Below are 13028 nucleotides of genomic sequence, written 5' to 3' on the forward strand. Positions count from 1 at the left end.
GTCCCCCAAGTTTTCTTGAACAGCTGCCACTGCCTTTTGCCATACCTTGACCCGACTCAGCTTCTCAGCAAGAACGGTCTGCAGCTGGGACCTACCCAGACCCTGCGCTTCCATCACAGCTCCCAGGTTCTCTGCAGCCTGGCACTGATCTGCTTTTAAGGGGTGGGCAATCGAAAGGTTTCTCCTATAGCCCATTTCTATCACAGAGAAGGGCTTTTCCTCTTAGTTGGGAATCAGCTGATTCCTCCAAACTAGAACTTCTAAGCCCTGGTATTTGAGCCTTCATGCTCAAAGCAAATCGGGCCAGCACCAGTACGTTATTACAGACTTAACCTTCTATTATAGGAATAAAAAAAATCCACCAAAGCCAGTAAACAAAGGCTGAGAGTCACATATACCACAGCCTCCCAAAGACTCAGGGCCACAAAGCTTTCGGCAGCTCCAGCCAAGACTTAACGTCTGGTGAACAAAATGTTCTGGAAAAGCCATGCGTCTTCCATAAACACATTTTTCTGGCAGGTATGTCCTGTTGTTTTAAAACCTGGAGAGACTGACTCAGCCTGGCTTCTGCAGGGGTACAGGGACTGGGATGGGTGGAGGGGAAGGTGGGAAATGAGGAGCTGGAGGGAATGGCTTGCAAGAAGCAAAGTGAGAGGCAGAACCTGGTGCTGGTGTGCAGAGCCACTGCTGTTAACCAGCAGGTTACTGAAAGCTTATGTAGACATTACCTGCCTCCTTCCACCCGTCTGTTGTGCTGAGGCAGTGCTCCAGCAAGTCTTTAGCAGGCAGGAAGCTGTCAGTACCATTGACAAATTGCTGCAGGGCACTCCTGCCCGACAGGCAGCATTTCTGCTCCTCCTGGCAATGCCGTCTAGCAGGACTCCTGGTGTGTCCTTGGGTTTCCCTGGCACCACAAACATTATGAGCAAGCCCAGGCAGTCCCGTCTCACCAGACAGCAGAACTCTGCCAGCAGCTTCATGCTGCTGTGGAAGCGCTGGCCCAACAGTGTGGCCTCAGGGCTGCAGTGCTGTACCGCACCCCTGCCGGGCCACCCTCGCCTCTGCACAGCACTGCTGGCTGCATGGCCTGCACCAGAGACTGCATAGCCTGCACTGCCAGCACCGTGGGCTGCACAGCCTGCACTGACAGCTGCTCCACCAGCTGAAGCTTGATCTGCTTGTCAGCGCCTTAGAGACCAGATCCTGTCCCTCCTGAATATGTAACACTGCTTCTTGGTCCTTTTGCTGGTCATGATACATTCCTCCACTCCCTTTTCCATGCAGAAGCTGAAATAGTCAATCAAAAAGATCTTGCTCAGAATGTTTGTGGCTGGTTGGAATTTGCTCTGAGGATCCACAAAACCAAGATAGTTCTTCAGCCTTTGAGATACATGGACCATGCCTTGACTGAAAACCTCACAGATGAGTAGAGTTTCAGCCTTGCACTCCTGGTTGTCCTCACACAAGACCTTCTGGCCCATTTTCTATGCAGGAGGAGGTCATTTCCACACACAGACTGCCTCAGGGAACTGCCTTCCTTTGCTAGCAAAGGCTCTGGAGGCGCTGGGCTCAGCCAGACCCACTGAATGTGCACATGGTTCCATGCTGAAGGTTTCCAGAGGGAGGCTGTGGCAGTGTTGGAGACAAGCTGTGTGAGGGGGCTGCCACAGGGCAGATAGGCTTTCTCCTGGCTATGCTCCTCTGCAGCTTACTGAGCAGCAGCAAGCCCGACAGGCCCAGCAACTTTCACATCTGCTGAATTCACCTGTTCTTATTTTCCTTGTTGTTAATTCCGGCACCATTTCTTTAGTTGATGTAATCTCATTCCACTCTGATTGTATCTCCTTTGGTCTCCTTTCTAGGACTAAAACAGAGAAGCCATTTTATTTGTACTGGGCATTTCCTGGAGATGAAACAACCTTTTTCTTATAATCAGCCAGAGAAGGGTATGCATCCAAACCTGGTGACTTCTTAAGAGGGTGCCTGAAATGATGCAATGGTCTTTTTTGACAGGCCGTTGCCTGTATCCCAGTATTAACTGCTGCTGCTGTCAGCGGCATTAGTTGTGTCACAGCCATGGACGTGGGCTCAGCTGGACTTCTGTTAACTCAGCTGGGCAGCATGTGTTGTTGCTGCCTGGAGATGGGTTACCTCAGGGACGCTCGCACAGTCAACGCATCACTATGCATGGCTATCAAATACAGCTACAAATACACAAGCTTCCTCACCTTACAAAATCCAGTCTCCCTGGTTGTGAAAGCTGGAGCAAAGGTTACTGCTGCAGCAGGACACAGCCATGTTCAGCTCTGGATGTTGCTGCTGCCAAATACACCACTATGGTCTCTTCATTAGCCCAGGATCAAACGACCATTCTCAAAAACCAAGCTGTGTCCTGGTGAATGTTGCTCTTCCTCTTCTTCCTCATTTTGAATGAGTGAAAAAAGCGTTGAGAATCTGTCTTTCTGCCCTCTACTCTCCCTGCTCAAAACATCTTCATTTCATCTCTTTCTTCAGCCTTCAGATGTTCTTGTGCTCCTGTCACTCCACGGAAACACCTTCATGGGCTGGTCAGTCTCAATGCTGCCCTTGGGTCCCTCTCTCTGAGAAACAAGTCATGTCCTACGTATTACACATCTTTTCTTTCACAGGTCTTCAAACATGTCACTGGCCCATCTCCACTCCTTCGTGACCTTCTCACAGCTCTGACTGGGGAGCACGCTGCTGCTGCTCCTGTTATCTCTGACTGTAACTCTAATTTCCTTTCTATTCAAGGGTTCCCCAGCACCTAATATTCTCTCCATGCTGACCACTGCTCCAAATCTACCTGTAAGTCAGATGGTTTTGCTGCTTAGCTGCCTCAGCACTATCTCCTTCCTCCAAAATGAGGATAAAGAGACTCAGCAGGAAAAGCTCTGTCTGCAAACAAAAATGCCAAACTAAACATTCATAACAACAAAGCGGTGCAAGCTGTAAGGAGCATGCAAGTAGGGTAAGCACTATTTCCCTCCTAAAGGGTAAGCCAGGATGCAAATATACCTACTGGATGGGAATCAGAAGCATCACTCCAGAGGTCATTCTACATTACTTCTCCATTACTAAGCATGTATGTAATTTAAGCAAATAGGAAAAAAAAGCTGTTTAATCTCTGCAGGCTTTTGACTGACCCACATCTATCTTTTCCTCATCACTGTAAAGAAACAGGCAACAAAAGTTCATTCAGCTCTGGGTTTCCAGGTGTTTATCCCCAGTGCTCGCATAGCTGATGAGCAAAACCACAGAAATGAAGGTCCTGAGACAGGGGTCCTGCATTTTCTGGCCCATTACCTGGGCTATGCTGGGCAAAACACTGATCATCACTTGCACCTGCACCACAGCAACAAAATGTAGTTTGGCGAAGCTCAACTCCTGTTGGCACAGAAGCTGGAGCTCCTGTGACTGCTGAGGGTTGTGAAGGCATAGGGAGGAGAATGACACCTGGGACCAAAGAGATGGTTGCCCTTTCACATCAAGAAGGGCCACCTGGTCCTTCCTTCAGCACCCTGCGAGGACTCCCTGAGGAGTACACATAGAGCCACAGGGAAGCATTTTCTCACCACACCACACCAAGCAACCCAAGATGGTGCAAATCTGGATCCCAGAAATAAGTAAAGAGACTTGGGGTAGTTGATTTCTCAGCACATGCAAGGGCTGTTGACAAACGAACCAATGAGTTCCACTACAAATGTGTGATTTTGCCCCTTCTCCCTCCTTTGTCTTTTCAATAGAACGAGCTTCCTAGGAAAATAAAAAGGAAATCAAAAGAGAATACATTGAAGAGGAACCAGCTTGCAGAAACACTTGGCATTTTCCACAGACTTTATTGGATTTTACATGGCAATACACAGTGGTTATGTTGCTGTCTTCAAACATGCACAAATAACAACATCCCAAGGCGACCAAATGGTGTGTGCACATGACCTTCCTGACTTTATCACTCACTTTCACATTCCATCCCCATAAAATACCCAAGGTTCAGATGTGAGGCAGCTTGGAGGGGACGACCTGGTTTCCAAATGGTGAGTGCAGCAAAGGGATGTTTGGAGCAGAAATGCTGCTTACACTGGACTTACACAAACCATCACTTGCTGCTGTTGATGAACTTGCTGGTACCACCAGACTGAAGTCAGAGCAGCTGGTTGTGCCTATGTCAGCACCTAATATTGTGTCCTGAGTTCCCTTGTTTTTTAGCCCTGTGAATGTCCAGTCATGTTGACCAGTCAGCACCTAGGGAGAGCCAATCTAGGGGCACACGTTTGCTCAGAAGCCTGCTTCTGCAAGGCTTCTGCATCATTTGGGAGAGCAGGGTCTTAAGTTCAACTTATATGGCAACGATAAAAATACTGCAGAGTATTCACAGAAAGTGACCCTTCAACTCAAATCCCAAGCATCTGCACCTTAAAGTTGACAGTAGGCATTACACGATGCGGTATTTCTGCCCAAAAGAAACAGCTCAAACACTCCCAAGGTTGCAGAGGAAAAAATAACTGACAGCAGATTATTTGTGCGCAGCAATATTGAATAAAGACTCATTTGTGATCTGTTTGTGGACAAACAGTAAGCAGCACAATACTTCCTGTATATGTTCTGGATTGTTTGCCTGGCTCCAGTTACTAAAATGGCAGCTCTTGATATTATACACAACATAACCGGTCTGCATCACATTTTTCATCTCTGTATATACGTTAACAGCCTCCACTGCACATCCTTCAAAGAACCACACTGGTTGTTGCTTGCCAGGTGACAATCCCATCACACTCCAGTATGTCTCCAGTTTAGCCCAGCCTCTGATGGGAGCTCCCTGGAAGCCCCAGAGGGAACCTTTCTCCCTTTCCTAATTTGGTTCGTCATGTTGCAGAGAGAGAGCCTCAAAGTCAGGGCAAATCTGCCCTCCTCTGCATCACACCAGCGAGACATCAGTGAAGGGCTGGCATGCAACAAGGAGAGCCCCAACCTGAGTGACAGGCACTTGATAAAGCAACACACCACCACACAAGGAACAACTCCAGCTGTACTCGTTTTTTGCCTTTACAAAGCAAATAAGCTTCATGCCACTATGCTAAAATACATGCAACATTTAACACCATACGAATTACCACTGCAATAAACAGAGTTACTTTTTGCTTGCTTTCGGCCAGGACACCTCGTGGTACCAGGAGTTGGACAATAGATTCCCACTGGCTGGGTAGGATCTTTAAAATCTGATCATCTTCAAAAGCAAAGGACCTGTGCTTTAAGGAGGTAAAAGGATATGCAAAATTTTTGATATTTGAATTCTGGAGGAAAAGTCCCACCTTAGCTTTAATATTATGAAATAATATATTTCCTATACATTTCTCTATATAACTTTGGGGGTTTTTTTTGCAACTACACCATCTTTACGTTAGTCACAGCACAGAAACATCCCTTCCATACACAGGGAATACCTCAACTTCAAAGATGTTTCTTAAGTCGCAGTAGTGTTCATAGCCTTGTTTGAATGCTGTGACTACTGCTGCTGGGAACAAGAAAGAAGGCATTTTAAAATGCCATTTCCATACACGTCACTGCCAGAAGAAACACAGAAACGTGCTTTGTAATTGTTTCATCCTAAATGGAAGATCATTAAACTGTGCACTTCGTAAAAAGCAACAAAAGCAAACAGTTCCAAAGGTCAGCCTGCCTTTTCCAGTAACCAGCTGGTATGCAAACTGGCATATTTTTTTTACGACCCTCTCCCTTTCCCCCACGCTTTGAACTTCTCAACACTCTGTCCTGCAACATCTAGATTCTTGCTTTTATATGTACTTCATACACCTTTTTTTTTTTTCTTCTTTTTTAGAAAACAGTATAAAAATAAGAGCAACAGTCAAGAGCTACCAGGGACATTATACAAGGCATAGATGACTAAAATCCTACATTGGATACCATAGGAAGGGCAGAACTGGTATTTGTGCCGAACAAACATGCTTGAAAAAGAGCAGCAGTAACATCTTTTTTTTTTTCAGCTGAGAGCCCAGAGAAAACCGAATACCCACAGACACAATAACTTCTACCTAACATCATCTGTGATTTTGAAACACTTGAAAGGACTATCTGAGGCCGTGAATAAGCAAAAGCAGCACTATCATACCAGGGAAATTTAAATGAGACACTCAAATATATCACCATTTTGTACATTAAATATAGTAAAAACAATGACCATTCACCAGTGTCTAGGTGTTTCGTATGGCAACTTTAGAGTAGGCACCTTTTCCTTTTGTATTTTTTTTTGTTCTCCACCACCTCCAAATGTTACTTCCAATGAACAGAAGCAAGAGCAATGAAATGTACATGATCTGCCACCCATCATGTATAATGATGACGTTTCTTGCATGTAGGCCTTTGTCAGTGCCTGGTGGTTACTGTCACATGTTGGAGTCCTCATCTGTTATACTGGTGCTAGGAGAGCAAGTTGCAAAGTCTTTAAACATCTCATCTTCTTTCAACATGTGCTAGAAAGAAGAGGGGGAGAGAGTAAAGATTCAGGCCTTCACGACTGACATCAGGCCTCCATGTTGGCCCAGCCCAGTGCCCAGCAGCAGAGACAGCCACCAGCCTTACCACAGAATCATAGAATGGTAGGGTTGGAAGGGACCTTTAGAGATCATCCAGTCCAACCTCCCCTGCAGAAGCAGGTCCACCTAGATCAGATCACATAGGAATACATCCAGGCAGGTCTTGAAGACCTCCAAGGAAGGAGACCCCACACCCTCCCAGGGCAGCCTGTGCCAGAGCTCCCTCACCAGAACAGTGAAATAAACACAAGTCAGTTTAAACATACATCCTTATGTTTAAACAGAGCTTTTTGTGTTCCAGCTTCTTTCCATTACCCCTTGTCCTGTCACTACCTGTAACAGAAAGAAGGGATGCCCCAACCATCTGACATTCACATTTAGATATTTGGAAACATTAATGAGATCTTCCCTCAGTGTCCTCTTCTCTAGACTAAACAGCCCCAGTTCCTGCAGCCTTTCCTCATAAGGAGGATGCTCCAGTCCCCTGATCATCTTGGTGGCCCTGTCCTGGACTTTCTCCGGAAGTTCCCTATCCCTCTTGAGCTGAGGAGCCCAGAACTGGACACAGGACTCCAGATGAAGCCTCACCAGGGCAGAGTAGAGGGGGAGTAGAACCTCCCTCGACCTACCGGCCACACTCTTCTTGATGTATCCCAGGATGCCATTGGCCTTCTTGGCCACGAGGGTACATTGCTGGCTCTGTCAGCCACCACTTTGTCCTGTTGGAGATATTTTTCACCCAGGCTGGTGAAAAATCAGCTCACTGCTGTCTGCTGGCCCAAATGGCTTGGGGCTGGGCTTTCACTCAGAGAACAAGCCAGGACTCTCAGGTCATGGGCCGTGAGTTGAGTGCTACAGCCCCTGCTTGCTCCTGAGGGTGGAGAGCCAGCGAGGAGAGATGGCCACCACTCCTGGCTGGGGAATCTCCCCACTGGGATGGGCAAGTATCTTCCTGAAATACTCATTTTTCTTTTCCCCTCTGTCCCTGTATGAAACCCAAAGGAGCTCACCTCACCCCTAGCTCTGATGAGGCTTCACTATACCCACAGTTTGCACAGTATTTAATATACTTTGCTCCCCTAGAGACCAGTGGAGCTTTATTCAAAGGTCCTGCTATGAAGTGAAATCCATCAAAGCAATTTCCAAAAAAACTACAAAACTCAGCTGCTTGCCAGAGCAAGTAATAGCAAAGAACAGCTGTACTTGGTGTATCTGTACTGAGCAGCAACCACTGTTTAATACTAGCCACTGCCAAGAGGCTCATACCCATCCTACGGAAACAGAGATCTTATTCCACAGACCCCACTTTTAAATCTTACCGTCAAGTTGTTGATGCCTTCAGAAAACGCTCCGATTTGCCTCACTGTCCCTTCTGAATCTTCCATCTACATAAACCAGATAATGAACAAGGAAATAGTGATAAATTCCCTGTCTGCCACGACAGAGTGGCAATTAAGTGCAGCACACAACAACACTGCCTGATTATACCTGCTGCAGTCAGAGCAAGGGAGGAGATGTCAGGGGAGGACAGTTAGGCCAGAGTAGGTCCCGAAGGCACTCCATTCACACCTTGGACCTCCCTCCTTGGGCCAAGAGACACTTTTGTTTGTAATGCTGTGTGACTACAGGACCTTCATGGGCCAAAGCATAAGGAAGGCTTCCCTGGGAAAAGGAAGGTTTTCCACCAACCCTGAGAGCACAGGCAGACCCTCCAAACTGGTAGGCCTGGCTTACCTGCTCCAACCTGTCCAAATCATCATCATCATAGACTCGAGTATCCAGGCCAGGCTTAAATCCCTTCTTAGACCCACTTCCAGACATCCGTCCCAGCTCCATAGGGCACACGTACTCTTCCATGTCATCTTGCTTCTTCTTCCTCAAACTCCCAAAATTGCTGAAAGCAAGCTTCTTTGGCTTACAGGTGAAGGGAAAATTGATAAGAACTTAAGGAATCAGCCAAGAATTAACAGTTCTCTTACTCTTGCACTGGTGTTTCTGAATAGCTGTATTTCACAGTAACTGCATTTGAACAAGAAGATGTGTCCTCTCATTCCATCATTGCTGAGACAATGCCATTTCAAGGATACCAAATGAGATCAGAATCCCAATGCACTGAACTGTGAGCATATAAACAGTAAGAGAGTCTCCCTCCCAGGCATCCTGTAGTAGAGACAGAAGGACAACACACAGGAGTGCTGCCCTTTGCCTGTGCATGCAAAAGGCTCAGACATGGTGCATTCATGGTAGACACGAGCGTCAAACCCAGCTGAATCCTGCTCTCATGCTTCTTTCCTTAGCAGTCAGCCCCTTCTCTCAGACCTTTCTGCACTGCCCTCCAAACATGGGTAATACCAGCATGCTGGAGACCTAAGCATCTGCTTGGAAGCCCACGCACCGATCCAAAACAAGTTGGCCCACCTTTACTTTGGCAGTTGCTGTTAAGAGGACGTAGTCTGGGGACTCCATGGCTTCACGTTTCTGCTGCTGGGCCTCTGGCCCAATGAGAAGGTTGAAGTGAGTGGCCAAGTGTCGTCTCAATAGTGTCTTGTTTGGTGGGATGTTCAGCAACTGTGCCATGGTTTCCACATTGAAACGAGGCTCCAAAACCTAAGAATCAAACGAGAGAATCCAGCTGTCTGATGAGGTCTCAAGGATATCAACAGGCATGCCTATCTTGATCACTTCCCATGGCTGCTTTAGGGATTTTGTTTGTATTTTAGAGGAAACATACAACAAAGCGTTAAAGAATTCATAAAAAGCTACCTCTGGGCTTTTCTGCTTGAGTTATAAACAAATTGGCAGGCAAAAAGAAAGGAAAGATAAATCCACCTTTAACTCATGTAATGTGTGAAGCTGCCACAAAATGTTTATCCACCATCCTCTTTAACTCTAGAATACATAGCCAGAAGAATGATGGAAAATAAACAGATATAAAATGTTTGGAGTAAGATAACACCTCTTAATCAGCATGACAGACTTCTGCAAGTGTTAAGTCTCTTGGCTGGAGTATCTGACGCTACAGCAATTAAAAGCAATCCTGGTTTGATGATGAAACCACAAATTTTACAGCATTAATGAGCCTTCCTCACAAAAGAAAAACTTATCCAGGGCTAGGAAGGAAGATGGTGGCTGTTTAACAGCATGATAGTAGTGTACAGCATCAGAGGACTGGAGGTGGAGAATGCCACACCTAAATTAAACTGAAGTGAATACAGATAATCAAACCCATCGCTGCCCACGCTGATTCTACCCAAGACATTAATCTCCTTTAAACTGTAGGACAGTACGTTTTGACAGTGACTTCTCACAAGGCAGAGTAAGATGACAATGTCAGAGTTCTGCTCTGGCGCTTCTCAAAGGTGGGGTTTGCTTAACCAAGTGGAAGGAGTCAGCCCAAAGCCTTACCATTAGCCCTCCATGCACTCCGCTGCCCCGCAGGTTGGGTGCATACTCGGCCAGGTCGATGGAGCGCAACCACTCCATCACGCGGTGGTTGGTCCACTGCGTCACCTCTGAAGCTGTCACGTTGTTCTGCAAGCAGGAGCAACAGGTAGTTAAGGCAGTTTCCCAACTCAGCTGTCCCAACCCTAATCTTTACTGGAACAAACTTCTCCTGCTCTTCACAAATGCAAGCCCACTTCATACTCAAGAAAAAACTCCCTTTCTGGGTTGCCATCTTGCAGCAATACCAATGTGGAGATGTTGGATCTGGAAAGCAGGCAGGCCTGTATTATGCTTCCTGTTGTCTGACTATCATGCTGTGCACTAGGACTACTTGCAATTCCTACCAGCAGAACTGAAAATTTGTCTAGCTCCACAAGGCCCTGTGCTTTCTTGCAGACAAGTGTTGTGCATCTAAATCCAAGATCATCATCCATTGCCCTATCCAGCATATGCTGCTTCCAAACCAAACTGATGGCAGTCTCCCATCTGCTAACAGGCCCAACCTCCTGTTACACAGAAAATTTTGACACAGCCATCAATTTTCCAGAGAGTTACACAAGGCTTGTGGCAACAGTGCACTGAGTTCCAGACAATTTACGTTCCAGAAAGCGCATCAGGGACTAGGCCAAATCAACCAGCTGCTGGCTAGGAAAAGAAGCCAGAGGTTTGTCAGGGGAAACATGAATCTGGGGCCATGGCAGGTGGAGGAAAGTAAGTGGTATTCCAGGTTCTCTGATAGCAGAGCATGAGACTGGAAGAACAAGATGAGAAAAAGGAAATAAAAAATGAAACAAAATTAAATAGGAAGTAGAAGACAGGAGGAATAATCAGAATATAATGTAATCAGTAGGAGTACAGCAGGAATAATCAGAAACAACAGGGGAAAAAAAACCCGAGAGGATTCCTCTTCACAGCTTCACCTTGAAGCAGTACCTCATCAGATGGCCTCCTGCGCAGACAGTTGGGCTCAAAGTTATTTATTCTCAAAACCTGAATGGCTCTCTTGATGCTGAGGTGGTGGAGGACACTGACAACTTTCAAGGACAACAAGTCATCCTGTCAAAGAAGAAGGGGGAGTTAATAAACATAAACGTGCTTATTGATGGATCCAGCACCTGACTGGAGGAGATTGTTTTGGGCCCTGGTTTCAAATGGCAGATCTGGCACTCACTTGGGGTAAGATTTTAATGGTGAGACACATGATTAACATCAAACCACCTGTCCCAAAATAAAAGCTTCCCACGTAACATTCCTGGGTAACACTCTTCACACTGAGTATGTAGCTCAGAAACCTGGGGTAATGAGGAGGGAGAGGGTGAGAAGACACATCCTCAATGATCTGAGTCATGACAGCTTTCCAAACACAGTGCCAGGCTCACCTGGCATTTGCACTTAATCGTGCAAAAAATTTGAATACTGCAAACATCTAGCTAAAAGTTTAACTGAAAACAATAAATTACTCTAAAAACTGAGGCATTCTGAATGGTCAGAATGAAAAAAATAAGAGGGAAGAAGGAAAATACAAAGATGTGTCAGGATCAGAGAATCATAGAATGGTAGGGGTTGAAAGGGACCTTTAGAGATCATCTAGTCCAACCCCCTTGCAGAAGCAGGTTCACCTAGATCAGGTCGTATAGGAACATGTCCAGACGTGTCTTGAAGACCTCCAAAGAGGAGACTCCACAACCCCCCTGGGCAGCCTGTTCCACTGCTCCGTCTCCAACAGGTGCAAATGGCGAAATGTGGTTTAAAATGCTTGTCACAAGTGATGGAAAAGGTCCTGCCTTGTGCAGGAACCTGCTATGGCTTGAGAGAAGGAGCAGCAGAAGGGCTGGCCAGGAGCAGCAGTTCTCCCTCAGGTACGCCAAGGTAACACACTGGACACACCAGCAGCTTGAAGCTGGCTCTGTGACACGGCACCACAAAGCCACCTGGATGTGCCTTTACACTTTGTGGGATGAGCTCACATATCATAGGGCAGGAGCCTGCAAAGACACAGCCACACTTCTACCTGCAGCGGGACAAACAAAAGCAGTCGGTTCTTTCCCCAAAAGCTCCAACCTCACAATGTTTTTTACTTAAAATGTTCATCTCACAAGGGACTTGTTTTGTAGCTCTCAAACCGGCTGTTTAAGCTCCCACCAGTGTCCATGGGAAGTGTCAGACAGCTCTTAGGACAATTTGTGCCATGCCAAGGAATGAGATGGTGCCTCACTGCACCTCTCTCTCTGCACTGACCACAGGGCAAGTGTAGCATTTAGACGTCAAGAGCCAGGAGAGATTAACTCCTCCCCTCTTGACTACAGCAGCAAACAGGAATTTTGCTCTGGCTCCATAAATTTCCTTCTTCTCCTTCTTGTACTCAGGGCTTCTACAAACCACCAAGAAGGAGAGAGACAGGGCTTCTGGTACTCAAAGGGGCCCAACTCACAGGACACATGTGGTAGGCAACAGTGAAGGAGACAAAAGGTTTAGATGAGGCTCATAGGTTAAAAAATGCTGCTCACTGGTTTGCAACCTATGTTATGTGGAAGGTGTTACCTTTTGCTCACCTCTGGTTTCATTCCAGCCTCTAGCCCCCGAAATATAGCATTTCAAAACCAAAACAATCATGTTCTCTCTCATTTAGGGAGCCCAGCCACAAAAAGTTTGTAAGGAGGAATGTGTGACAGGCCCAACCTGAATCCCCAGCTCACACATTGCTGCTGTTACTCCAGAGGAATGCTACAAAGGAAAACCCCTCTCTGCACTGCAATTGTGGTCACAGGCCATGAGACTTGCATCCCTGTAGCCTCTTTGGTTGTAATTCAGTCCTAACTCCGCCACTAAGTGTCTTCAAGGCCCAATTCTCTGCTGGTGCAAGTTGGCTTCATGCATCCTTGTGCCAGGGTTAACTTGGCTTAACTATGTGTTAGTATTACTTACGTGTTACTAATACTGGACTCTAATTTGTCAGAAGATTTCTAGATTTTAGAGTCTTCATTTACCCAAACATCCCATTGGGTTCAGCTA

General features: G+C 46.4%; 2 protein-coding genes across 15 annotated transcripts in view; both read right to left on the reverse strand.

The window, feature by feature from the left end:
* Positions 1-702: 702 nt before the first annotated feature.
* REP15 (RAB15 effector protein) lies at positions 703-1481 on the reverse strand. Its single transcript, XM_062011679.1, is given in 4 exon segments — positions 703-863; positions 866-1028; positions 1115-1190; positions 1192-1481. Coding segments are annotated over 4 exon segments (690 nt in total).
* Positions 1482-3837: 2356 nt separating this feature from the next.
* PPFIBP1 (PPFIA binding protein 1) overlaps positions 3838-13028 on the reverse strand; it is a 115892-nt gene continuing 106701 nt past the window's right edge. For all 14 annotated transcript variants that reach the window (XM_062008449.1, XM_062008550.1, XM_062008534.1 and 11 more), the window contains 6 exons: positions 10950-11072; positions 9978-10103; positions 8991-9179; positions 8307-8486; positions 7892-7957; positions 3838-6509 (listed from right to left, as the gene is read on the reverse strand). In XM_062008449.1, coding sequence (XP_061864433.1) covers positions 6423-6509; positions 7892-7957; positions 8307-8486; positions 8991-9179; positions 9978-10103; positions 10950-11072 — 771 coding nt within the window. In that variant the 3' untranslated portion in view covers positions 3838-6422. The remainder of the gene's footprint in view (positions 6510-7891; positions 7958-8306; positions 8487-8990; positions 9180-9977; positions 10104-10949; positions 11073-13028) is intronic.

This window comes from Colius striatus, chromosome 1 (genome assembly GCF_028858725.1).
Source record: "Colius striatus isolate bColStr4 chromosome 1, bColStr4.1.hap1, whole genome shotgun sequence".
Taxonomy (NCBI): Eukaryota; Metazoa; Chordata; class Aves; order Coliiformes; family Coliidae; genus Colius; species Colius striatus.